Source organism: Leopardus geoffroyi, chromosome C1 (genome assembly GCF_018350155.1).
Source record: "Leopardus geoffroyi isolate Oge1 chromosome C1, O.geoffroyi_Oge1_pat1.0, whole genome shotgun sequence".
NCBI lineage: Eukaryota > Metazoa > Chordata > Mammalia > Carnivora > Felidae > Leopardus > Leopardus geoffroyi.
This window is the reverse complement of record NC_059328.1, coordinates 16,684,239-16,709,864: the sequence shown is the minus strand read 5'-3', so window position 1 is coordinate 16,709,864 and position 25,626 is coordinate 16,684,239. Positions and strand designations below refer to the sequence as shown.

The following is a 25,626-nucleotide window of genomic DNA, read 5'->3' as shown; positions in this document are numbered from 1 at the left end:
AGCTGACTCCATGACAGCGAGACTTCCTATGCATGAACCCCGTTTGTTTTTTCTGTGGCTGTTATTCTTTCTTCCTCTTCTCTGCATCCATACTCACACAGGGGAAATGAACCTCCAAACCCTTCTCATCCTTCAATGCCCAGCTGAATGCCTCCTCCTCCAGGAAGCCCTTGGTGACAATCTTGGCCCTCCAGGCTTTCTCTCCTCTGACCTCCTCCAACCCTTCTGCATGCCCCCTTTCCTGGACACTTAGCATAGGGTCTGCCTTCACCTTTGTATCCCCCAGTGGCACCCAGCACATAGTAGGTGCTCCATAGGCTCTGAAGATTAGCCCTTAGGGAAGGAAGTGTGTGGTAACAGGTTCTTCCTCATAGGAAATGGCTGGTCCCGGAGTGGCGGGGTCGGGGAGGCCCGGAACAGAGTTTATTTGTAGAGTTTCAGGAAAAACACACCTGGCTAGAAATCAGACGGGTCTAGTTTTACACGGTTGTTCTGCCAGTTGGGACACTGGACTCTCTGAGCATGCTGTGCCCAACTGTAAGATGGAGACAAAACTACCAATCTCATAGGGCTGCTGTGATTATTAGTGAGATAACATAGGAAACACAGCAAACGTGTTTTCTCCCCAGTCTTACGTTTCCAATTCGAGGGAGGTGCAGGAATGAAGGTCTTCCTTCAGCTTGAGGGCTTGCTCATCAATAGGACCCCCAGGGGCATCTTCCCCAAATGGACATAGTTGGGCTCTGCTCTGCCTCGGACGCCACTGTCCTGGCTCTGCTGCTGTCCCTTCTTTCCCGGATCAGAGGTGGGTCCTCAGCCCCTGATGTAACTAAAGCAGATGTTTTCATCCTATTGTCCCTTCCCTGCCCTGTGGCACCCAGGTCTCTCAAGGGACCCCTTGGTCCCAAAGAAGTCGTTCCCATGAAATGTTCCTGCCTTATGTGTTCCTCCTCCAGAGAATGTCTTTCTTGCACAAAAGAGCTTGAGGCAAGGGCAATGCCTACCTGCAAGGGATTGTGCTCCAGTGTTAAGCACCATCCGCACATCTTGGGAGGGAGAATTTGGGGCCTGTAGGGGTGCTTCCTAGCAGAGCATGGGTTTTGGAGTTGGACAAGCCAGGGTTCCGACTCAGCTCCCCACAAACTTGACTTTATAGGCGAGTTGACTTCTGTAAGGCTCAGTCTCCCTATATCTAAAATGGGTGCACGAATCCTACTTCCCAAAATAGGTAAGACCAGAACAGAAAAAAATGTATGGACTGCATACACTAGGTGCATAGCGTAGGCTGCTCTTCACCAGGTGACGTCAAGGTTGAAAGGACGGAAAAAAATGGGGGACACAGGCAAAGATGAGGCAGAATTTATTCTCATTGTGGGTACGTTCAAGACTCAGGATGAAGACCACAGAGAAGCAGATCCTGGGACCCCAAGGCTACCTCACGCTCGGGGCAGGGGCCACACTTTTGCAAGTGCCAGGCTCACTGTGTCCCCCTCGACGGTGAGGATCAGAGCCCAGGAACTGGGTGAGAGTGGGCTGGGGGTGGGAGGAAGACTGGGTCCTCCCCGGATCGTGTTCTGACCATGTTTCCGACTTCCATAGGAAGAAAGAACAGCTCGGCTATATAGTAATATAATATATAGAGGTGCAGAGAGCTGGCCGCGGCACCTAGGCGGGGCTGAGACTCCCCAAATTATTGCAGGAGGGAGGGGGGACTCAGTGCTGGTGTCTCTGCGGAACAGCTGTGCTGGCTAGGGGGAGGGGTGGGCTGGGGGTGGGGAGCTGGGTTTGCCCCTCCCTCTGGGGCCAGCAGGGGGCCCAAGGCATCCTGCCTGGTGGGGTTCCTTGGGCCCTGCCCACCAAGCTTCCCCTGGGATGGTGCTTTCTCACCCTGGGTGCTTTTTATGTGCTTTGAAGACCATTTTTGCATTGTCAGGAGTGAGGAAAAAATATTCTGACATGGTAGAAAAAAGATATTTACATACCCTGGTGGGCCGTAAAGGGGAGGGTCAGTCTGGGGATGGGGGAGCTCCTGAAGCCCCCTCTTACCCACGGCTGTCAGTGTGGGATGGGGGTGGGTGGGGGGGTAGAGCGCTGGGCTGGGAGGCAGGTGGCCTCAGCTCTGAAACTTGGTTGCTGTGTGACCTTGGACAAGGCACAACCCCCCTCTAGGCCTTGGTCTCCCCAGGTGGTACGAGAGGGGTGGACAGGGGGCTGAAAAGCTGGGATCTTATGGCCCCTGATCCTAGGATGGGGACACAGGCCAGGGCCGGGCAGTGAGAGGTTGGCAGAGGGTCTTCCAAGTGAGGAGCCCTGGGCCAGGGAGGGGCATCAGAGCCCAGAGGGAAGTTCATGGCCCCTGGCCCCTGACCAGGCAGCCAAGCCCAGCTGAGGGCACCTGGCATACTCTGCAGTGATGCCTACACGGTAGGTGGCCAGAGGGGCTGGCCGGGAACCCTGTTTTCCTGTCGAAGCAGCGGTGGGAGCCAGGTGGAGGCTGCAGGCGGCCCCTCACCAGCTAGAGGGAGGGCGCAGACCTGAGATACAGCCGGGAGGGGGCTCACCCGGGCGGAGACAAGGGTGGGCCTCGTGCTGGTGCAGTTCCAAAGCGGTCCCTACTCCCTGCCTCCAGGTGTAGGGGGAGGTGGGCATGGGCCTCTCCCTCATCCCTGTGGGTGCTGGGGCCTGGGTCCATGCTCAGTGGGCAGTGTCGCACGGGTCACAGGCCCGTGACACATGTCCTCATTCATGACGTGCCATCCATGGTCATGCACATATGCCCCCCACCAAATTGGATAAGCACGCACACCACAGGCACACGTCCGTGCTTGGATCCGATGGGTGGACACACACACATGATCACAGATGTTCACAAGGGTTCCCAGGACCTCATGAAAACAACCCCTACAGCATGTGATCACACACACACACACACACACACACACACACTCTCTCTCTCTCTCTCAGAGGCAAGCGAGTGATGTCTCTGTTAGGCTCAGTGTCACTGAGGCCTCAGCTGGGGACAGATGTCCCAGCCACGCTGGGCACCAAATGCCGCTTCCCAGGCAGCCTGACTCCGGCTAACACCAGGTCCTGTGGCGGAGCTCTTGGCCTCCCTGGCACCTGAGAGGAGGGACCAGAGGCTGGGAGCTGCCCGACCTCCGGCCAACCCTGCAAGTCCTCTGATGGCCGACATGACCCGGCACAAGTCCTCTGGTGGCCGACATGACTTGGGGCCACTTTTAGTTGCTGCCCGGGCCCCGCCAGCCTCGGGTCAGAGGTGCCGACGGGGCCCCTGGGTGCTGGTCAGCTGGGCCCTCATGGTCTGGATGCTGCCCAGGATCTTCTTCTGGTGGCCCATGAGGGTGATGCCCAGGGCACGCACGTCCCTGTGAAGGAAGGGCGGTGCTGACCGGGTTGGCCTGGGAGGCCAGGTCCCCCTTCCCTGGAGCTGCCAGCCTGCTTCTGGTCTCCTGCCCTCTCCCCCTGTCCCCGCCCCCACGGGCACCACCACCCGGCCCCTCCACTCACTGAGCGTTCATACGCAGCACCATGCCCAGGGAGGAGTAACCGCCGGCAGCAAAGTGGTCCCGGTAGCGGCCCATGCGGATGGAATCCAGCCAGTCTCCGACGGTGAGGCCCCCGCCGCCGCCCCCGCCCCCACGGAGGTCAAAGCAGCTCTGGGCAAAGGCAGGGGGCGGGCACCTGAGGCACAGGGGTCCTTGGTAAGTGGCCTGCCAGGGCCTCTGCCTCCCTCAGGGACCCTCGCACTAGCCGCCCTCGGCCTCCATCCAGGCTCAGCAGTAGGCAAAGGGTCTGAGAAGCTCGCCCCCAGGCTGCAAAGAGAGGGCTGAGGAAGGCCCAGACAGGGCAGGGGTCAGAGGCCCAGGAAGCTCAGAGGTCAAGGGTTCAGGCAGAACAGCAGTCAGGGGCCCAGGCAGGACAGGGGTCAAGGGCCCAGGCAGAATAGCCGTCAGGTAAGGCAGGGATCAGGGGTCCAGACTTGACAGGGGTCAGGAGCCTAAGCAGCACAGGGGTTTGAGGCCCAGGTTGGGTGAGGTCCAGATGTCAGGGCTTACACTAAGTCTGAGCCTTATCTCAAGAAATACTGGGAGGGCAGCTGGGCTTGGGCAGAGCTGGGGTGGGCACCAGGCACCTGTTGACAGTGGCCGTGGCCCTGAGACTCTCAGGGCTTCGGATGAGGGCATCGAGGACACTGACAATCTGGGAAAAGCGAGGCCGCTGGGCCCTGTCCTTGTGCCAGCAATCGAGCATGAGCTGGTGCAGGGCACGCGGGCAGCCCATGGGCGCAGGCAGGCGGTACCCCTCCTCCACGGAGCTGATGACCTGGGGTGGGGGCAAGCACAGTGCTGGGCTGGAGGCCGTCCCTCCCTCCAAGGCCCCCAACGGCCCCTGCCCAGCCAGCGTCCCGCACTCACGTCACGGTTTGTCATGTTCCAGTAGGGCCTCTCCCCATAGGCCAGCACCTCCCACATGACCACACCGAAACTCCACACATCGCTGGCCGAGGAGAAGGTCCGGAAAGCGATGGCTTCGGGTGCCGTCCAGCGGATCGGGATCTTGCCTCCCTGCAAGGCACACAGGAGTGCTGAGGGCCTCTCCCCAACCCGCAGTGGGGAGCTAAGCACTGGGTCCAGGCTGGGAAACTGGCAGTCCAGGAGGGGAGACACGGCCTCCACCTTCCTAGAGCACCTGTTCTGGTCCGGGAGACCTGCACACACAGCTGTCGTGAAGACTGAGCGAAGGAAGTGTGTGGCGGGCCTGGAACATAGTAGGTGCTCAGTAAGTATCAGTCAACAGGCTGATGCCTAAGCAAGAGACCAAGCCCACGGAATGTGGCTTGCTCATCACCCTAACTTCTCTTCCTTTCTTTCCTTCTTGGGTTGGGTTTTTTGGTTTTGGTGTGTTTTTTGTTTTTGTTTTTTTGTTTTGTTTGTTTTTGTCACAAAATCCTTTCTCTAAGTGAAACTTCATTAGGACGCTCAGTGGGTGAGACCTAAGGGAAGGTTCTTGCTGAGGCAGGGTGGGGGGTCTGGGTCCCTGCCCACTCAGCCTCCTGCCTTGAAGGCGGCCCCCAGGGCACCTCTAGAGAAACCCACAGCTCTATGGAACATGTTCTGAAAATGCTAGTTTCTAGCCAATCCTTGCAGACAGCTCTGGAGTGGATTTGTGATTCAGGGAGACGCCACCCCTCCCCACATCTCCCAGAGAGTGAGTGACGAGGGGGAGACCAGCCCTGGTGTCTGCCCAGGCCACCCAGGGGTACAGAAAAGGTGGGAATGGCGGCTTGCATTTCCCGGAGGGGAAAACAGCTGCAGAGAAGAGGTAGGACGTGCCCCAGATTGAAGGCGACCCTGACACTTCCAACTTCACTTGACTACGTGTGAGGAGCCCCCACCCCCACCCCCTGCCACCTTGCCCCTCCCCGGGCCTCCTGGGAAGGGGTGTGGACTGCGCACCGTGGTGGTGTAGGCCGCGTCGGGGTCGTCCTCCAGCACCCGGGAGAGCCCGAAGTCGGACACCTTGCAGACCAGGTTGCTGTCAACCAGCACGTTGCGGGCGGCCAGGTCTCGGTGGATGTAGCCCAGGTCTGAGAGGTAGCGCATGCCGGCACCCACACCTCTGAGCATGCCCACCAGCTGCATGATGGTGAACTGCCCATCGTGAGTCTGTAGGGGGACACGGCTGGGCTTCAGGAAGGCTCTGGGCAGTTTGCGAAGTATAGGTGGGGCTCTGATGACTTCCCACCCATTTTGCAGAAGGAGAAATAGAGGCCCAGAGAGGTTAAGCCCTGCGCCTGAACGCTCAGCAAATAAATGGTAGGGTGGGGGCTGGGAGTCTAGTGATTTCCACCGCACCCACCATGCCTTCCAGCTGCTGGAGCCCTGGGTCCCCGCAGAGGCACCCCTCTGAGCCTGTGTGCAGGGCAGAGGACCCGTGCAGCAGAGGGACCTTCATGTGATGGGGCCCTGAAAGGTAATTTGATTAGCTGCCCCTTAAGACCCCTCCCCATGCCTCATTCCCCTTCTCCAGGTCCACTGGGTTCAAGTTCCTGAGGGTGTTTGGAGGCCTCACGTGATCTCCCAACACCCAGACTGAACTTCCCTCCCCCCAGCCCATGTGGAAGGACGGGTGGGGCACGCACCCTCAGGAAGGCATCCAGGGAGCCGTTCTCCATGTACTCAGTCACGATCATTGCCAGGCGGCCTGGGGAGGGACAGAGGCAGGGGTGGCTCTTGGTCGGGGGATCAGACCTGCTGATCGGAGACCCCAGGAACATGCCCCCTCGGAGAGCTGCCAGGAGGTGGGTCAGCACTTGACAGCTTCAGAAAGTCTAGGGTTCCCCCTGGGGTCCCGGACTCTGGGCCCCCTCCCAACCAAGTCATCCAAGGACCTGAACCAGGGGGACAGGGCAGGGCAGGGGCAGAGCACGGCAGTCCAGGGATGGACCCAGACTCCTGGTCCTGGGCAGGAGGGGCCCTTCAGGGTGAGGCTGGCCTCGCTTGGCACCTACCACGGGTGACGACACCTTCAAGGCGGATGATATTGGGGTGGTCAAACTGACCCATGATGGATGCTTCGCTCAGAAAGTCCCGCCGCTGTCTCTCTGTGTAGCCGGCTTTGAGGGCCTTGATGGCCACAGGCACGTCCTGCTGCCCTGGCACCCGCAGCCGCCCGTAGCAGACTTCTCCCGACTCTCCTGTGGATCCCGAGCAGGGCAGGCAGGGGAGGGCTATGGGACCCTCCTCTCCACACCTGGTCCCTGGCACGCCCCCTGCCCCACATGTCTGCCATATGGGCTCCTTGGTTCCCCTCTCCCTCTGCCCTGGGTGCCCCTCCCCCGGGCACCCCTCTGTGCTGTCCCCACCTTCACAACCCCCGAGGCTCACCAGAGCCGATAATTTTCTCGATGTGGATCCTGGAGGCTTCAATCTCTCTGGTGAAACCGCGGCCCGCCCGGCCTGGCTCCTCATAGTTATGGGGTTCTGCATAGAACTGGGGCTCTGGGATCTTCCCTGGGGGGTGGTGCAGGGGCAGGAAGACAGGTGGGGGTGCTGAGGGACCAGGAAAGAAGGGCCATCAGGAGGGTGCAGGAGACTTTCTTTCGCAGCGTTCTATGGGCCTGGGAGAGGTCTAGGGTGGGGGCTGGAGGGTAAGGAGCATCCCTGGGTATCTCAGGATGTGGCGGCAAACAGTAGGTGCCTAATACGTGCTTACCGAGCGATAACAGGGTCTCTGTGGAGAAGCTATGGGGTCTCTAGAGGACACTGGGGTTTCCAGTGAGTTCTGAGTATATCTGCTGTTAGGTTTTCTGGGGTCACTGCTAGTCTTTAAGGTCTTTCTAAATCGTTCTGGGGTAGAAACGTAGCAAAAATGTTTTCATCACAAAGGTCAATTTTGATTCACAGTAGTTCTCTAGAAGACTGTGTTAAGGAGGATTGTGACGTTGCGTTCAGCTCAGTGAGAATCAGTACCATAATACTAATGTCTACCATGGGCACAGAAGTGCGGTACAGAGGTAGGCTTTCTCCTAATTATCCTTGCTTTCTGGGGCCTCTGCAGGGTCCTGAGAAAGCTCTCGGTAGCACAGGTTCTTATCCAAGAGCATATGATGCCTCCCTGCCCCCCACCAGTGTGCAGAATTGTGCGTGAGCGCACAAACTTGTGCATTTCCCTGGGCGGAGGGTTTCTGGCCTTCTCAGCGGGGTCTGCAAACCCAATAAAGGGAAGCAGCACCTGAGGCCTCAGGTCTCGATGACCTCGCTGTCTTTCCCTGGGGCTCTGCTCTTCCCGTGGGCCCTTGCTCCTCCCACCCGTGCCCTCCCCGGGCCGGTGCTGGCTCCCACTGTGACCCCACGTCCCTGGGTCCCCCGCACTCACCCTGCCCGTTCTGATACTGCATCTTCTCATCAGAGTCCTGGAAGGCCTTGCTGTAGCCACAGTGCCTGTGGAGGATGGCCCTAGCCTCAGCCCTGACCCCGTGCAGGGCCAGAACTCCTCCCTTCCAGCTCCTTCCCCTTCGGGGTCAGCCCCTGCAGAGGGGAGTCCCTGCCCTCCGGCTCTCGACCCGGCTGGACCGTGACATCTTTGACAGTTACAATTTGCGAAGTCAAGCGCACTCGGCCCGCACAGCAGTCTATGCATTATCAGCCCCGTTTTACACGAAACCACCCTTGGTGGGGTGGCCGGAAGGCGAGGCCTCGGGTGTCTACCACACTGTGTGACCTTGGCAAGCCCCCTCCCTCCCCTGGGCCTGTGTCTCCAGGAAATAGGACAATGCTTCCAATCCTCACTGCCTGTGACAGGAAGTACACAAGCGTCCTCATCGCTACCTCCCTCTGCGATGGAGTCAGAGAGAGAACAACGGCTTCAGTTTTGGCGGATCTGGGGTCCCGTCCCAGCTCTGACATCTACTTGGTGGAAGAGGCCTAACGTCCCTGGTCCCCAACTAGCTCCCCTGCAACACAAGACCAGGATCTCCACATCACAGGCTTAAACAAGGTGGTCACCCAAAATGATGTCCACCCCATGGACTGCACGGGAGCGCAATTCCAAGCCAGGGGCCCTGATAAGGTCCCTCGGGAAAGACGGACCTGGGTGAACAGGGAAAAGAGGAGGGTCCGGGACAAGCCCAGGGTCCTCTAGCCTTTCGAGGTTGTTCAGAGACGAGGGGCTAGCAGAGAGGAAGAAGGGCAGGCCAGAGAGGCGGACAGAAAATGGGGGATGTGCGGGGCATGCGGGGGAGGGGGGCGGGTAGCGGGCAAGACAAAGCGAAGGAGGAAACAAGAGCAGGTTTATATGAGGAACCTGCCCGCAGGCACAAGGGGAACGCTGGCTTGGTGGGGCTCGGCACGGGCTGGGGACACAGGGCTCCAGAGGAGGGGCTTGGGGTGGCTGGGGGCAGGGACCACACACCTCTTTTTGCAGATAAGCAGGAGCAGAAGCACCACCAGACCCGTGATGAGCGTCAGGCAGATCCAGACAATGGTCCTGGTGTCATAGCGGGGCCCTGCAGAGGAGGAAAGCGGGGTGGGGCACCAACCTCTCAGGCCCGGGGGTCTGGTGGCTCTTCCGGGCTCGGTGGGCAGCGTCCTCAGCTGTGAGTCAGCCCAGAGTCCGGTCACAGGCCACCTCCCCCTCTGCCCCCACCCTCCACTAAGCTTCCCTTTCAAGACCCTGCTCGCCCATGCTTCCTGGCTTCCTGCCCCGGTGCCATCACTTCCTGGGGCTCTGTGAGCCGCAGAGAATCACTAGACTTGTCTGAGCCTCAGTTTCCTCAGCTGTAACGGGCCTGTCCTGCCTGATAGTCAAACAGTAACAAAGCCGAATGTGCTGAGAGGTGCGGGTTTCACTCCCAATTACAGGGCAATCCCAGGGTCATCTTGTGTTTAGACAAGAAAGGTGTGGCTCAGAGAACTCAGGGAACTTACTCAGGGTCACACAGTAAATGGGACCGAGCCAGACAGGATTCCTATCTGGCACAGGAGTGCCAAGGCAGTGCCAGTGGAAGGGGGTCATGAACTCAGCCTTGAACCTTTCTATCCCAGTACCACCCCGTGGAGGGTACCCGAGTGTAGAGCTGAGAAAGGACCCCAAGCAGCTGGAGACAGGGGCAGGGCGTTTCCAAGCCTGAAGGTGCCTCAGAATCACCCCGAGGGCTTACTAAACGCTGCACTGCTGGGCCCTCACCCCAGGGTTTCTGATTCAGAAGGTCTGGTGTGGCGCCTGAGAACCAGCATTTCTAGTACCTTCCGGGTGATGCTGCTGCTGATCCCAGACTACGCTGTGGGAACCACTGTTCTGGAGGCTGGGGGCAGGAGGATACTGCGGAAGGGGCACAGAACTCGTCCCCAGACTGACCAGGCTTAAATCCTGCCTTGCTGGGTGACCTCGGACAATTCATTTTACTGCTTTGATCCTCATTTTCGTCATCTGTGAAACGGGGATGTGGATAACGGCAACGCACTAGAGGGCCTCTGGGACGGTTATAAGGTGACCGTGCTGGCAAAGGGCGCCATGCCCCCTGCACATCACACCGATACTCAGGAAAAGCCAGTGGCAGATGGGTCGTTATCAGCTCTGTCCCTTCAGGCAAGTAACCTCCCTTCTCTGAGCCTCAGGCTTTCACCTGTGAAAATGCCAACCCAGCACAGGCACCCGCTCAGCACATCCCCTTCCTCTCACCCCCCACGGCCCCTGGCCTGGCCCGGCTCCCTCGTCCTCCCCTGCACTCACGGGGTTTCCCGGTCTCCACCTCCATGGCCTGGCTGAAGCGGCCGCAGCCTGCAGAGGTGCGGGCTCGGACCTGGAACATGTAGCGGGTGCCCGGCTTGAGGCCCGACACGGTGGCCCTGGTGGTGACGGCCTTGAGGGTGGAGTAGCTCTGCATCTCCTTGTCCTGCCCACGAGAGGGGTGGTCGGCCAAGGGTCCTCCCGCCTGCTTCCCCTCCCCCCTCCTCCCTTCCCTGCTGGTACCTTCTCGTAGTACTTGATCTCATACTCCAGGATGATGCCATTGGGTTGCTCTGGCTCCTGCCACAGCAGGGAGACGCTGGTCTGGCCCGCCCGCTCCTGGCGGATCACCACCACCTGGGACGGGGCTGGGGGCGGGAGGCCAGCCTCGGTCAGATGGGAGGGTGGGTGATAATGGAGCCCGGCCTCTGTCCCAGGGACCCTGGCTTGGGCCGTGTTCACCTTGCCAACAGTCCCGCCCCGGCCCTAGGCCAGCCGGCACCCTCCAATCCTCCTAGCAAATCATCGGCTGCCGCTCTGGTCGGTCACCCGGGGTCGGCACAGCCTGGCTGCGGTCCAGGGGTCTAGGACGCTGGGGTTGGCTTGACCCGGAGGAGGCCTGACTAGTCCAGCTTTCACTGCCTCCACCTCCCCGCTGGCCAGGCCCATCCACTGGCAGCGTGCTGGAGCCCCGCCAGCCTCATCCAACAGACACCCTCGTCCACGTGGGGCCCCACCACCCGATGCCTCCCACCCCGAGCCCAAGGCCTGGAGTGGAGCAGGATCTCAGGGGTGCCTGAGGAGGAAGAAGAAAAGGAGAAGGAAGGGAGGGGCAGGACGGAAGGAAGCAGCGTCCTCACCGCCTGCGCTTGGAGAGTGTGACTGCAGCAGCTATGACACTCAGGGGAAGGACCTGAGCTGAGCCCATCTGAGCTCAAGCATTCCCGTGTCACGCTAGGTCCCCAGCGCACCCCCGTTACTCACTGACTGGGCCTTTCAGTCCCTCCCTCCCTCCTGCGTTCGGTGCAGTTACCCCTGATGTGAGTCTGCTGGGAAGTACCAGATACAGGCCCCACGGCAGCCAAGCTGACTCTCGGCCCCACACCTCCAGGGTCCCCCAGCTGCCCCCGGGTGCCCCCCACGCCCAGTTCTTGCTCCCTATCAGGGCATCCTGTCTCCCCGGAGCTCCCTGAAGGCAGGGACTACGCACAGCAGGTGCCCAACAAATACTGCTGGGTGGCTTTGACGTGACAAATTAAGAAGTCCGGAGTGAAGTGGGAGAGTGTGGCACAGGGGGCCCCCCACCAGCCTGGGAATCAGGCCTGGGTTCACAACCCGGCCTTCTCTTGCTGGCTGGGACCGATACCACCTGGGGGGGGGGGGGAGGCACTTTCCCCAACCAGAAAGAGAAGCTAGAAGCACCACCAGCCAGGAGGAGGTGAGGATCAGATAAGACCATCGTGGTGCCAGCAGTATGTGGGCGCCTCTTAAAAAGCAAAGAACTTCCAAGGCCAGAGGTCCCGTGTGAGTGGAGCAGACACAGGGGGACAGAGCGCAGAGGTGGAAGGAAAACAGGGTGGGGTCACCTGAGGGCTCCAGGAGGAGGTGGCTGCAGAGAAGACAGAGTGGGAGGGAGAGGGGGGAAGGGGAGAGGAGAGAGGGCGGAGGAAGAGGGGAGAGGGAGGACAGAGGGGGGAGGAGCCAGCATTCTGTGAGGCTAGACCTCACCCATTTGCTCAGGGCTGTTGTCTGCCCTGGCCCCCTCAGGGTTTCCTGAATGCCTTCCCCACATGCCTTGTGGTCACCTAGGACCTGGGGTTCCTGTAGTGACCACGGCAGCCCTCGAGGAGCTTATGATCTATGACAGAGGCAGAAAGCAAGAAGGTAAACCGATGTGCAGTCAACAGGTTGGTGAAGTGCCATGAGGGACAGAAGAAGGCACTGCGTGTGATGGAGGGAACGTTGTGTGCAGGGGCCAGGTGGAGTCAGGCCATTTCAGCTGGGGGTGGTCAGAGTGGGCCTCCCCAAGGCAGGGGTGACAGTGGAACTGAGGACTGAAGGAGCCAGCCACTGGACATCACAGGGAGGGGCCTATCGCTCAGAAAGAGAGGTAAAGCCAAGGCCCAAGGCAGGGCAGGGCAGGGGGAAGCCAGGGTGGCTGCAAGAGAGGGAGCTGGGTAAAAGTGGGCAGGCGAGGCTGGAGAAGGTGGGTAGGGTGGGTGGCATGGGTGTCCCTCGGCCCTGGGAGGATCTGAATGGGATCTGAGCTCAGGCTGAAGCTGGTAAAGGGCTCGTGTATGACCGGGCCTCGCTTACATTTGGAAAGCTCATTCAGGACGCAGTGTGAGAAGGCGTCACGGGGCGAGGGGATGGGGGCCCCTGTGGTTGCCCACACAGCACACGCTGGGGGTGTGGACAGTGCTGTGGACTGAATTGTGTCCCCCTCCCAAATTCATATATTGCAGTCCTAACCCCCAACCTGGTAGTCTTTGTACGTAGGGTCTTAGGGAGATAATTAGGTACAGAGGGGGTCATGCAGGTGAGACTCTCATGATGGGATCAGTGCCTTTATAAGAAAAGCCACCAGACACTTCTCTCTTTCTCTGCCTTGTGAGGACACAGCAAGAAGGCAGCTGTCCACGAGCCGGGAAGAGGGTTCTCACTAGAAACCAAATTGGCCAGCATCTTGATCTTGGACTTCTAGCCTCAAGAACCGTGAGCAAAAACCTCCAGGGTTTAAGCCCCCAACCTACGGTATTTTGTTACGACGGCCTGAGCTGAGTAAGGCAGATGCACAGGAAGGACTCTGAGGGGGCGGTGGTCACCTGACGTGAGGCCTGGTGGGGCCGGCGGGTGGTGGAGGAGGGAGGGAGGGAGGGAGCATCAGGCTGACAATGGGGTGTGGGGCTCCAGCATCCCCCTGAACAGTGGTGCCGTGTCCTGAGATGGGGGGCCTCTGGGAGGTGCAGGTCCGGGGGTGCTGTGTGGCTAAAACACATCCAAGTGGGGGCGGGAGTGGGCAGCTAGGCCTCAGGGGAAAGGTCCGTGCTGGTACATTTGGGGGATGTCACACTGACAGCGGATTCCAAGCCACGGGCCCTGATAAGATCACTCGGAAAAGATGGACCTGGCTGAACAGGGGAGGGAGGAGCGTCTGGGACAAGCCCAGGGTCCTTCCAGACTTTTGAGGTTGTTCGGGGAAGAGGGGCTGGCAGGATGGACAAGGGCAGGCCAGACAGGTGAACAGAAAATGGGGGATGTGCAGGGCTTGGGGGCACGATGCAAGTGTTCCACCAATGAGAAAAGAACAGGGAGAGAAGTCCCTGCGGCGTGTGGCCCGGTGGAGGCAGTGGACTTCAGGGGCCAGGTGGGGAAAGATGCCTGATTGGAGCCGCCCAAAGAGGCTCACCAAGAGAGGACGCAGATACAGCAGGACAGACAGCTTTTTCAGGAAGGTTTCCTGGGAACGGAAATGGTCTGGGGGCTGGAAGGGAGCGTGGCCTCAAGGGAGGGTTTCTCTTTTAATGATGGAGCATACTGACGGTGTCGGGAATGCCCCTGGGTGCTACTCCACCTGCACCCCGGCCAGCCAGCCACCTGCCCCAGTCTCCCTGGAGACCAGTGGCCGAGGGCAGGGCCCCTCGCACCAGGCACACAGGCCTATTCCCCACTGTGTCGCCGGCCCCGAGCACAGAGCTGGGCATTCGGTGCGTGCCCCACAAATGCCGGTGGGAAGAGGGTCTCTTGAATGGACAAAGCCTGGCATCAGGGAGGGGGTGCCCTGGGCTCACAGTTGGATCTCCTGTTTCACTTGGGTGCGAGGCAGACCTGGGTTTGAATCCTGCCTCTGCCACTTCCTGTGGGGTGACACAGAGCCTCGGACTCCTCCTCGCTGACATGGTGAGAATAGTGACTGCTGGACCAGGCCTGTGTGGTGTTGGGGGGAGACGGGGTCGGGGCCACGGTGGGCTTAGATGTGTGCTGGGGTGGCCGTTAATGGAGAAGCTACTGTGGTGGGCTCTTGGGCCGGGCTGTCACTTGACAGGCAGGACTCACCAGAATTTGGAAAGGGAGGGGCTCCAGGGGCTAAATTCAGCCCAGCAACTGTCTAGACACACAGAGATAAATGGCTGTTGTCCAAACCAGTGCAACCAAATCCCTCCCAGGGGCAGCAGTGGCAGGTGTTCTGGAAAATGATAATCAGAGTGATTTTATTTTTTAATGACATTTATTGAGCAGGTACCTTGGGCCAGGTGCTGGGCTCGGAGTTTTCATTTCTCTCACTTAAGCCCCCAAATAGGACCTGAGGCACGTACTGTTATTCCCAGTGCACCAAGGAAGAAACAGAGGCAGAGAGAAAGCTCTGGAACCCAGGCCTACGATGGCCGTGGAGGCCCATCTCTGACCTTGCCGGATTCCTCCCACCTACGGGGCAGGATCTACTTTTCTAAGGGTGTGGAGAGCCTGCAACTCCCAGTCCTGGGGAGGAAGACAGGGCCAGGAGAGGCAGGCACTTGCCCGAAACACCACCGCGTACGGGGCGGTGCTCCGATCCTGCGAGGGCCAGGGGCCAGGGAAGCCGGGGTACGGAGCATCTCCGCCTACCTGCCTGGTTCGTGGTGATGTTGACAACAGCCGCCCGGCGGGGCTCGGGACTCAGGTCGGACACGCCGTTGACGGCCTCGATCCAGAAGGAGTAGTTCATGTGGGCCAGCAGATTGGCCACCAGCAGGCTGGCCCGCACCAGGCTTGTCTGCTGGGGCACGAAGCGGGTGCCACTCCCACACGTCTCGCAGTGGCCCAACGCCCAGGGGCAGCGGCGGCACACGGCATTGTAGGTGATGTCGTTGCGGCCGCCTGGGTCCAGCGGGGGGGCCCACTCCAGGGTCACGGATGTCCCATTCACGCTGGAGATCAGGTTCACCGGTGCCGAGGGCGGCCCTGGGGAGGAGAGAACGGCAGGCGGCCGTGGTGGGCAGCAACGGCCTCCCACTCATCACACACCAGGGAAGGGCCGGGACTCCCCCTGTGATACGTGGGGCTCCCCGAGGGTAAGGTCACCCCTTCTCCAGCCTCAGGAAGCTCCCTGATGGCAGAGGCAGTGCCAGCCCAGACCACGGCGTCAGGTCCGCGTGCAGAACCCCCTGCCCTGTCCCGCCGCAGGACCTACAGGGATCGGGGTTTGCGTTTCCCAGCGTTTTCATGCAGAGCAGGTGGAGAGACTGACAACCCTGGGGGGGGGGGGGGGCCCACAGCAGCCACCCTGGGGGTGGGTGGGTGCGAAATGCCTCTGTCATTTGCCTGCCGCATTTCACTCCTTCACCCTGCGCTGGACCTAAAGCACAGACCGCTGAGCATCGCTTGGGCGTAAAATGGAGGCTCCGGGAAGCCCAGTGGAGGTCTCTGCAGCAGTGTGTGTCCAGAGCCCCAGTCTGGGAAGCGCAGAGGTTTTCGAGAGAAAGGTGGGGCTGGGGTAGGCTCCTGGGGGCGGGGATTCGAGTCTGGAGGGACTGGGGGTGCTGAGGGGGGTGGGCCCTGGGGCTCAGAATTTCAAGCCTCAGCATCTCAGGCGGAGACTCTCAGATCTCAAGAAAATAGAAGAGTAGAATCTCAAAATCATAGAGAATAGTAGAATCTGAAGGGTGCGGAATACTAAAAGCTTAGTCTTTTACAGTGGTAAGATTTCTAGAACCTGAGGGCACTGAATTGTGGATTTGGAGAAAAACTGGAGTCCGGCTAGCTGAGAACAAGTGTCCGTGACCTAGAGCTGGGCTCACCTTGCCTGCAAAGCCCATGGTAGGCGCCACATCGCGCAGCCATCCTTTCTGTAGCGGCAGGTCCCATGTGGGGAAAACGCATGGGTCTGGGCAGGACAGTGGTCGGAGGGAGGGAGGGACAAAGTGTGTGTGTGTGTGTGTGTGTGTGTGTGTGTGTGCACGCCATGTACAGGGAGCCCGGGAGCTGGGTGTGATGGAGGTGGGGGGAGGGGGAGACTGGAGACTGACTGGGGGGCCAAACCAGTGAGAAGTGCCCCTCACTCCGCCTCAAGAGACCAGCACTGGCAAACGGGGTAGGCTGAGCTGGCTGCCACGCCTCCCAGCCGGGATGGGAGCGTGAGAGGCACCTTCCAGCCAGGAAAGGAGGCGATGAAGGAGCCCCGCCCGCAGCACACAGAACGCCCAGGCATACAGCCCTGCAGGCGGGTGTCAGAGCCCCTCGGAGTCCCCTCAAGTGCACAGGGCATGAGCACACGCAACCACGCCCTCTCCGGGCACACGCGCCTCCCCTGCTGGGCCACGTGTGCACACGCTGGGCTCACAAGGCACATTCGTCCAAGCTCTGCGGGGACCTGGGAATCCCCTACAGGGACCCACATGTGCACACGCACCCCTCAGAGTCCTTTGCGTATGTGGGCACGAGACTCTCACGCTCGAGCCCAGGCACACAAACACTATGCGGGCCCCTCTTACGGGAGCAGCTGCCGACACAGACACACACAGTGTTCTGATCGCTGCCGGCCTCCCAGGGCACACCCAGAATCAGACACACGCATGCCACATCCAAGCAGGCGGCCACACGTAGTTCCTATACACACTCACCCCACACTCCACACCCACTAAGGCAGCTCAGGCAGTCCATCGAGGACGGCAGCGGTTAGGGGGCTCCTCTGACGGGCCCTTGCTTCACGGGAACCCCCTGGCTCGCCCACCCCAGCTCCCAGGACAGCAGGATCACTGCCGGATCAGAAGATGACCCAAAACGCCTGGTACCGGGCGGGGCATGAGTCCAGCTCCCGTCTGCTCCCCGAAGCAAAGAGGAAAGATTGACGGAAGGAAGGAAGGATTTCCCTGTAGAGATGGCAGGTGACATGTGACAAGAAGTAGGGACCTCAGAGAGGTCAAGGCCACCACGGAGGAGTCAGTCGGAGTCACCTTCCTTACCCCAGACTGGCCCCCAGCCCAAGAGAGCCACCTGTCCCTGCCTCACCCACAGAGCACTGACTGGGTCCCTGGAGTCCTGGGAGCATGCGGTCCTGGCCCGGTCTTGATCTCCAGGATGCTGGGGCTCGGGGTGGTACTCACGGGTGCAGGCTGCAGACGGTGGGTCCAGGGCCGCACGGTAGTAGCTGAGGTCACAGTGGCAGGCCTGGGCAGCGGGGGCTGCAGAGTGGCTGTGGGGAGGGCAGCGGGCGCAGAGCTGGTCCCCAGGGGCCGACTTGTAGAAGCCCAGCTCACAGGCTGCGGAGGACAAGGCGGCTTCAGGTGAGCCAGCCGGGCCACCCTGGCAGGCCTCGGGGCAGCTTTCCCTCTGACCCAAGGCTTCCAGTGGGATCTCCCGAGGGACACGGGTGTAGCCCTTCAGCATCACCAGGTCCTACCCTCATCTGCAGATGGAGGGACCAAAGCGCAGAGAGAGGGCCTGTGACTTACACAGGGTTGCACAGCTAGTCGGGGGCAGAACTGAGGCTGGGACCCCAGTACCTGAGTCCCGGCCCCGTAGTCGGCACAGGAAAGAGCCTCTTCAAACCAGAGTCACGTCTCCTGCTGCGGCCCTTCCCACCCAGGCCGGTCTCCAGCCTGAATCTGCCCATCACCGGACACCGGGCCCTGAGTGAGACACTGCCTCGGGTGTGGGGGTCAGGAGGCTCAGCATCCAAGGGTTGGGGTTGGGACTTGGGTAGGAACAAAAGCTGGAAGGGAATGGGGCGGGTGGGAATGTGACTGGAAAAATATAGATTCCAGGCCCCACCACGGCCAGCCAGTTAGAAGAGCCAGGCGTGGGGCCTGGGAATCTGTTTTCCAAGCTCCCCAAGCAATGCTGACTCTCCAGGACTCGCAGGCTCCCGCCCCTCCCAGAGCCTGTCACCGTGACCGGGACTGACCAGTCTTGTACGTGACCTTCTCCCCGGCCTCCGCCACACCTGCTTCATCTCTCACCTGGATGACCCAGCCTCCAGCCTTGCCTCCCCAGTCCCCAGTCCCAGCTGCCAGTGTGACTGCCATTCATTCTGCCCTCACAGAGCCAGCACCTTGGAGTGCGGTAAACGAGGCCGTGATCATCGCCAGGAAGGAAATAAAGCGGGTGAGGTGGCAAAGGGTAAATTGTGCGAGGAGCTACTTTCTCAGGGGAGGAAGTGGTATTTGGATCGTGTCTAAGCAGCAAGAAGTTGTCAGCCACACAGGGAGTGGGGGTATTCTACGTTATGGAACTCCCTAAGACGACACCTGACTTGGTCACTGCCGGTTCACATCCTCACGGCCTAACAATAAAGCGTGGCAGGCACAGCCCTCCCGCAGCCTCCTCCAGTGTCACCTCTCACTCGCCATCCACAGGCCAAACTAAAGGACCGGCCACTCCCCACACCCAGCAGGTTGTTTCCTGCGTCGGGGCCTTTGCACGTGCTATGCCTTCTTCCTGGGATGGCTTGTCCTTTCTGTCCACCTGTCAAACTCTCAAGATTCATCTTCCTGTCCTTTGGAACGAAGCCTTTCTCCACACCTCCACATGTACACACACACACACATATGCAGGTGCGTAGAAACAACTCCCCCCTGCCCCACTTCTGCAGTCCCTGCTCAGTATCGCCACCGACAACACTATGGCTGTACTTGTGTATCGGTACGTCTGGCCCTCCTCCTAAACCGGAAGGTGCTTGTGGGCAGCTCCTGGTGAACAAGGGCAGGGCTGCCCTATTCATCTCAAACTTCCTAGAGTCTGGCTCGGAGCAGAAGCGGTCAGTGCCAAGTTTTCAAAGTGAGCTAATCCCGCCGTGATCTGCTCTGCAGCAGGGAGAGATCCCGGGAGTTCAAGGAGGACCAAATGCCCACCTAGCCGGGTGGTCCTCAGCTGCACCACGGACCTGACCTCCTTTGCAACAGGGACCGCCGGGAAGTTCGCTGTGTATTATAACAGCTAAAATCAAGTTAATTTGTAAAATGCTACAGGCTTGAGAGAAAACCCGGCATCGGGAAAAATGATATCGCTTCCCAGACTCAGAGGGGGTGGAGTCAGAAGGGGCTCACAGGTTGGAGAGTTGGCGAACGTGTGCCTCAGTTTTGAGACTTCTTCCCTCCCCCCTGGAGAGACCCACGAGGGCTCAGGGCTCGCTGGGAGCTCCGGGTTGTGGGGCTCCTAGCTGACACACTGTGATCTCACCTCCTCCTCCCAGAAGCCCTCCGGGAGACAAAGCCCTGGGGCACAGCCTAGGAGCCTTCCTCCAGGCCCAGGAATGGGGCAGAGGAAGGTTTTGCGCTTCATCAGCAAACATTTGTTGAGCCTGTTGTTGAACTGAATGACAGTGACCCTCCCTATAGTTATAGCAGATCCATATCGGCTAGCAGTTCGGGGACCATTCGCTCATTCCTCCCCTCATTTATTCCTTCACCCACATTTATTGAGATTCTACCATGGAGCCGAGATACGAGGAGTCGGTCCTGCTCTCAATGTGCCGTCAGAGCAGTGAGAGGCACACAGCACACGTATGGTGACACCCTGGGGTGATTCATGGCATGCGGGTCTTGAGCCCCTGGCCGTTCAGAGTCCATCTGCTTCTTGTCAGTTAAGAGCGGAAACTTGGAAGCAGGCTGCCTGGGCTCCTCTTCTGCTCTAGGCGAAGGGACGCTAGGCAGCCTGCTGGGCCTCAGTTTCTTCATCTGTAAAATGGGGATAATAATAGTCCCCCACCTCCCTGGGCTGTTGTGAGGATGGCAGGAGCAAATGCATGTGAATTCACGTCAGGACAGCGCCCGGCACTTATCACAATGCTACGTGGCTGCCGTTAATACATTTGTTTGGCAGAGAGGAAACCGACCGGCGGAGTGCCTGGCTCTAGGCTCCTCGCTGGGCCAGAATGCAAACCCAGGGTGGGGGAGCCTCTGGAGCCCGGGCCTTTCCCCCACCAGCCTCTCAACATGGACCGGGGCTTAGAGATGGCCTGGCCATTCTGCCGCTCACCAATGGGCGGTTCTCACGCGCTCTGCTAATACCCATATGGCTGTAACGTGTCAGAGCCAGATTAATCCGCGCAATGAAAATAAAATAATCTTTAATAAGAATACTAATCACCAGGCCTCGGGGAGCCCGGAGACCTGGAGGCAGAGCTGGGAATTAATGGCCGAGACAGATGGAGCGGCCCTGGGCAGGGGCCCGGCCCCGCCCGTCGACCCAGGGCGCTTCCGGAGTCTGCGTGGCCCGCGTGTCGGCCGGGCGCCAGGCGGGGCTGCTGCCCCTGCCGAGGGCACCTTGCCCAGGCCGCCTGTCAGGCCGGCAGCTGCCTGAGGCCCCACCACCTCTCCCCTCTCCCCCGCCAAGAGCCTGAGATTTGACAAATAAGGTGTCTGCCGGTGGATGACCAAAGGAAATTAATTCTAAATCAGATTTTAAACACAGTCAGGAAGGCAAAAGAGCTCGTCGCTCACGCTCCCCCTCCAAAACGAGACGCTCTGATATTTATAGAAAAATGATTAGGGCCTCGGAGGGTGGTTTGTATTCTGCGTCCAGGTGACGGGAAGGACGGCAACCAGGACTTCAGACTCGGGGCTGCTGCTCTGCTGGGTGATGTTCTGAGAGGTCTCTCCCCTTCCCGGCGGGGAGGGGGCTGCAGCCAGCTGTGGGGGGGGGGGGGGCGCCTGGGTCTGGAACCGTGTTGTGAGGGGACTGCTCTGCTCAAGGAGTTGGGAGATCTGGGATGCAATCACACCCCTAGCTGTGTGCCCTTCGGTCAGTCACATCACCTCTCTGGGCCTCCATTTCCCCACTGGCAGACTGGACGAGCTCCGCCTGGCTCTGACGTTCTTCTGTGGGTCTCTGAGGCCTGAGGGGTCTCGGTGAGGCCTCAAAGAGCCGGGCGACTGGCTTGGTCCCTTTCCCATGGGCTTTCACTGTCTTCTCTGTCAAACTGAGTGCTTCCCGGCCACTTCTGAGGAGAGCAGTGAGGGTGAAACCAGGGGGAAGGGAGGCCGGGAGGGAGGCCATCGCCGTGGGCCGGCCCCTGCTGCAGGCCTCAGGCTCTGGATCCCCTCCTTTTGCTAGAAGGAAGGTGGAGGGTTCAGCCTGGGCAGGCGGGGACCCCAGGGCCCAGCCTTCCTCCTCAACGGTTTGCTCAGAGACAACTGTCTGATGGAGAAGCCAGGGGCCCACGGTCCTCAGGGAGTCCCACGCAGGTGGATCGGCGGTGGAGGGGAGCCGCAGCTTTGGGAAGACAACTCAAGCAGCCCAGAAGGGCACCCCCAGTCTGTTCCCAGCTCCTGCTTGGCCCCCCAGACTCCCCACTCTCAGGGTACCCACCCAAGGAGGGGTGAGGATGGGGACTGCTGGCAGGGCCTCGCATCGGGGCGGGGGCTCAGTTTCAGGCCCATGTTGCTTCTTCAAAGGAGGTTACATAGACCATCACAGAAACCCGCGACAGGAGTGAGCGAAGTCTCTCCCCGTGCCACCTACCACTGGCATCCCGTCCCCAAACCTCAGTGCCTGCCATGCGTTAGGAATTAATATTTTTTATAAAACCTGTAATTATCTCGCAACTGGCATAATTATGTTGTATTGTGATTTAGATGTAAAATTCGAAATGTGCCGCCATTGCCTAACCCCACTTTGACATTTCTTTGTTATTTTTTATTAATGTGCCAGTGCTGCCAGGAAACGAGACTGGCCTCGGCCTCTCCCAGCCCTGGGACGGTCCTGCTGCTCGGGACTTAGGAGCTTCTTCTTTTTTTTTTTTTTTTTTTTTTGAGAGAACAGAGCTATGAATGGGGGAAGGACAGAGAGAGAGGGGGACACAGAATCCAAAGCAGGCTCCAGGCTCCGAGCTGTCAGCACAGAGCCTGATGCGGGGCTCGAACTCACAAACTGAGATCATGACCTGAGCTGAAGTCAGACACTCAACCGACTGAGCCACCCAGGCGCCCCGGGACTTGGGAGCTTCTACCAGGAGTCCTGCCCTTGACTCGCTGTGGGACCTTGGGCAAAACACACTCCCTCTCTGGGCTCCACTCCCCACCCCTGTCAAACAAGGGGGCTGGAGCAGGACCGGAGACCCCCGATCCCCCAGTCAGGAAGACCAGTCTCCCTCCCACGAGCAAGTGTGTCCCACGCACGCTGGACAGACAACGGGCTTACTTGCACCAGAGTGGGGGCCAGCGGCTGACCTTGAGCAGGTATCCGCTGAGCAGCTGGCCTGATTATTATGACCTGTGCTATGCCAGTTCCAAACTGCTCTGATGTTACCCCAGAGAGGAGGGCGGTGGGGTCTGGCAGAAGGCTCTAGGGACAGAGGGAGCAGCTGAGGGTTCTGGAGGGAGCCAGCCTGGGATCAGAGCCCTACTCTGTGACTTAGGTGGAAAGGGCTCAGTTTGTTGCATCTGTAAGGTGGGGAGACACGACCTCACTCAGAGGACTTTCGTAAGCATGAGAAAGTGTGTGAACTGCCTGGCTGCACGGACTCCCTGTGCCGAAACCCCTGTGCCTGGGCCACACTAGATGCTCAACAGAACGAGTAACTGCCGTGAGGGGTAAGAAGCACTCATTCACGTGGCAAACACGCAACAAGTTGTTGCTAAGGGACTTTATTATCCGCACCAGAATGAGGGGATGTTGGAAGCCAGCTCAGGCACGGAGAGCGCTGGTGCTGGGCCAGGCATAGGTGACGTGCCTACACATGGCTCCGAGCAAGACAGACCTGACTCGGGCCCCAGCTCTACCTGTCACCAGCCGGGAGGCCTATGCAGCGACACTACCTCTTAAGCCTCAGTTTTCCCATCCGTAAAACAGAATGGTAATACCCGCCTTGCTACAGTGAGCAAATGAACTGATGCGTGAGCATCCCTTTGTGAGCTGTAAAGGCCACGGGGATGTTTGTTATTGTAATTACCCAGTGGGAAGTTGAGTAGCACAGGGATGGCTGTGATAGGAGCCAGGAGAGGCTGGGAGCCTGGGACCCTGGGAGCCTGGGAGCCTGAGAGCCAACTAGGCCACAGGTGATAGAACAAGTCCAGAAACAGGCAAATGTCACAGAAGGTGCTTTGGGGGTCAGGGTTCTGGAGAAGCAAAGACTCACAGCGGTTGGGAGTGCGAAGAAGGACTTCTTAAGGAAACCAGAGCCCCCTGAGAGGGGCTGGAAAGGGCCTAGTGGCTGCATGGGAGATCCTGATCCCACAGAACTACCTTGAGCATCACCTGAAATTGTCAGCCTGTGCCCTCCTCAGTCCTGTGAGCACTGAGGGGCCCTGCCTGCCTGCTGGGGCCGAGGAATGGGCCCCGTCCCAATTCCTATCTGGGGCCAGGCCCTAGTCTCTCTGCTCCCTGCACAGGAACCTCCTCCTTCCCCAGGAGAACGAGTGGTCCCAAGAGCAGGCTTCACTCTGCTCTGAGTGGCTGAGCTGCCGTGTGCCCAGCCCCCGGGGAGGCCGAGGAAGGGCAGAGGGCAACCAGGCGGAGACCAGTACAGCTGGGTCACCAGCTGTCTGTCCAGCCGACTCTCCCGGTGACCCGGGTGCTTGGGATGCCTCATGACACTGCCCCCAGAGGGGCACAGTGCAAGCGTGAGGCACGTCCACGCAGCCTGGGGTGTGGGTCCTGCTCTTGGTCTCTGGCGTGGGAACCCCAGCAGCATGCTCATGGGGTGACAGGTGCCACGCTGCTGCGTCCTCTGCCTTCCCCTTCACAAAGACCTTGGCTGTCCCCTCCCACAGATCCCTGGGTAAGATCCCCCCCCAAAAACCGGCAGGCTGGTCCAGGTGCCCCAGTGACACACCCAACCTAGAGAGTAGCCCCTGGGTGCCCCAGACTGCACTCATTCACCCACGGACTGGTTCCACTTCCCTCCACTCCGTACAAGTTTGGCGGTATTAAGCACAGATTCCGGTGCCAGACTTCTGGGTTCAAGTCACAGCTCTGCCACTCCTGCGCTGTGTGCCCCCGGGCAAGTTCCTCTGCCTCTCTGTGCCTCCGTCTCCTTGTCTATGAAACCAGGATAAGAGTAGCTTCTATGTCACAGGGGAGGCGCGGAGACTAAATGAGTTAATATGTGAAAAGTGCCTAAAACGATGCCCGACGCACATGAGCTCCTAGAATCGTTCCCTCGCATAGGTATGTGCCCGAGCACACGGGCGTGCTTAGACGTACCCCTCCACGGCGCCCACAGAGGGCGCCACCCGGCTGCGGCGTGCCTGCCTCCATTCTCTCTCCCCTGCTCCACACACACACACACACACACACACACACACGCTTCCACGCACACAGGCGGCCTGGTGTATTCGCTGACCCACGAACCCTGGAGGGTCACCCATCTTCCCAGGTGCTGAGCTCGCCGCCCGGATCCCTGCCGACCGCCACGGCCCCCACACCCCGCCCGGACTGAGCCCACGTGCCCCCCACGTGGCGCACTCACCCACGCAGGCGTCCCGCCGCTCCTCGTAGCCAGCGCTGCACACGCACTTGCCAATGGGCACCAGCCACTCGCCCTCGGCGCTGCAGTACATCTTGGGCGTGTCCCGCTCCTCGGAGTGCCGCACGCACTGGCCCCGCACCTCCACCAGCGAGGACGAGTCGGCCCCCGTCACCGCCTCCGAGAAGGCAGCCAGGTTGCGCACCATGGTGGGGCACTTCTTGTAGTAGATGCGGAGAGACAGGATGGCGAGGCACGCGCCGATGTCCTGGAAGGCCAGATAGAAGCCGCGCTTGCTGAGGGGGCCCACGCCGCGCACCTCCGTGTTGAGCTTCAGGCGCCGCACCCCCAGGTCGGCCCCCGTGAAGCTCTCGTCAGCCGCAATGGTGTCGATCTTGAGGAACTTGCTCTCCTGCGTGCTGGCGCCCAGGTCACGGTCCGACTCCAGGTAGTAGAGGTTGAAGGTCTCCTTGCAGGTGCCCAGCACGCCGGGCATGCTGTTGCAGTCACGCAGGGTGAACTTGATCTCCGCGTAGACACGCCGGGCACCGTCGCGGGGCACCCAGCTCGTACGCAGCCAGTTGTTCTGGTTGGGGCTCATGACGTTGCACACCTGGTACGTGTGGATGGGCTGGAAAGACTCGTCCACCTCGTTGATGGAGTCCCACTGCGGGCAGAGAGAGCACAGCGCTGACGCGAGAGGCAGCACCTCGCCCTCTCCTGCCGATCGCCCTGGCCATGTGCCACGTGCAACATGCATGGCCCCGGGGGCATCCTGGGGAATAAGATGGAACTTGGGTCTCTGCCCTTGGGTTGCTGACCTCCTACTGGACTGTCACAGCCGTCAGGCACTCTAGAGAGCTCCACATCCTTCTGGGAAAGCGTGTTTTGCTGCATTGGAGCAAAGAGAGGCTCAGACGTGTGAGCCACATGTCTGAGGTCGCCCAGCTGGTGACTGGTGGAGCCAGTACTGGAATTGATGCCAAGGCTAC

General features: G+C 59.9%; 1 protein-coding gene across 1 annotated transcript in view; it reads right to left on the bottom strand.

The window, feature by feature from the left end:
* Nucleotides 1–1,343: 1,343 nt before the first annotated feature.
* Nucleotides 1,344–25,626, bottom strand: part of EPHA8 (EPH receptor A8) — a 36,686-nt gene continuing 12,403 nt past the window's right edge. Inside the window, exons 3-17 of the mRNA XM_045476063.1 lie at nucleotides 24,638–25,301; nucleotides 17,334–17,489; nucleotides 14,857–15,192; nucleotides 10,495–10,619; nucleotides 10,255–10,417; nucleotides 8,935–9,028; nucleotides 7,900–7,964; nucleotides 6,909–7,073; nucleotides 6,533–6,718; nucleotides 6,164–6,225; nucleotides 5,478–5,687; nucleotides 4,437–4,586; nucleotides 4,154–4,344; nucleotides 3,529–3,702; nucleotides 1,344–3,386 (exon numbers count right to left, since the gene is read on the bottom strand). Of these exons, the coding sequence (XP_045332019.1) occupies nucleotides 3,272–3,386; nucleotides 3,529–3,702; nucleotides 4,154–4,344; nucleotides 4,437–4,586; nucleotides 5,478–5,687; nucleotides 6,164–6,225; nucleotides 6,533–6,718; nucleotides 6,909–7,073; nucleotides 7,900–7,964; nucleotides 8,935–9,028; nucleotides 10,255–10,417; nucleotides 10,495–10,619; nucleotides 14,857–15,192; nucleotides 17,334–17,489; nucleotides 24,638–25,301 (2,856 nt within the window). The 3' untranslated portion in view covers nucleotides 1,344–3,271. The remainder of the gene's footprint in view (nucleotides 3,387–3,528; nucleotides 3,703–4,153; nucleotides 4,345–4,436; nucleotides 4,587–5,477; nucleotides 5,688–6,163; nucleotides 6,226–6,532; nucleotides 6,719–6,908; nucleotides 7,074–7,899; nucleotides 7,965–8,934; nucleotides 9,029–10,254; nucleotides 10,418–10,494; nucleotides 10,620–14,856; nucleotides 15,193–17,333; nucleotides 17,490–24,637; nucleotides 25,302–25,626) is intronic.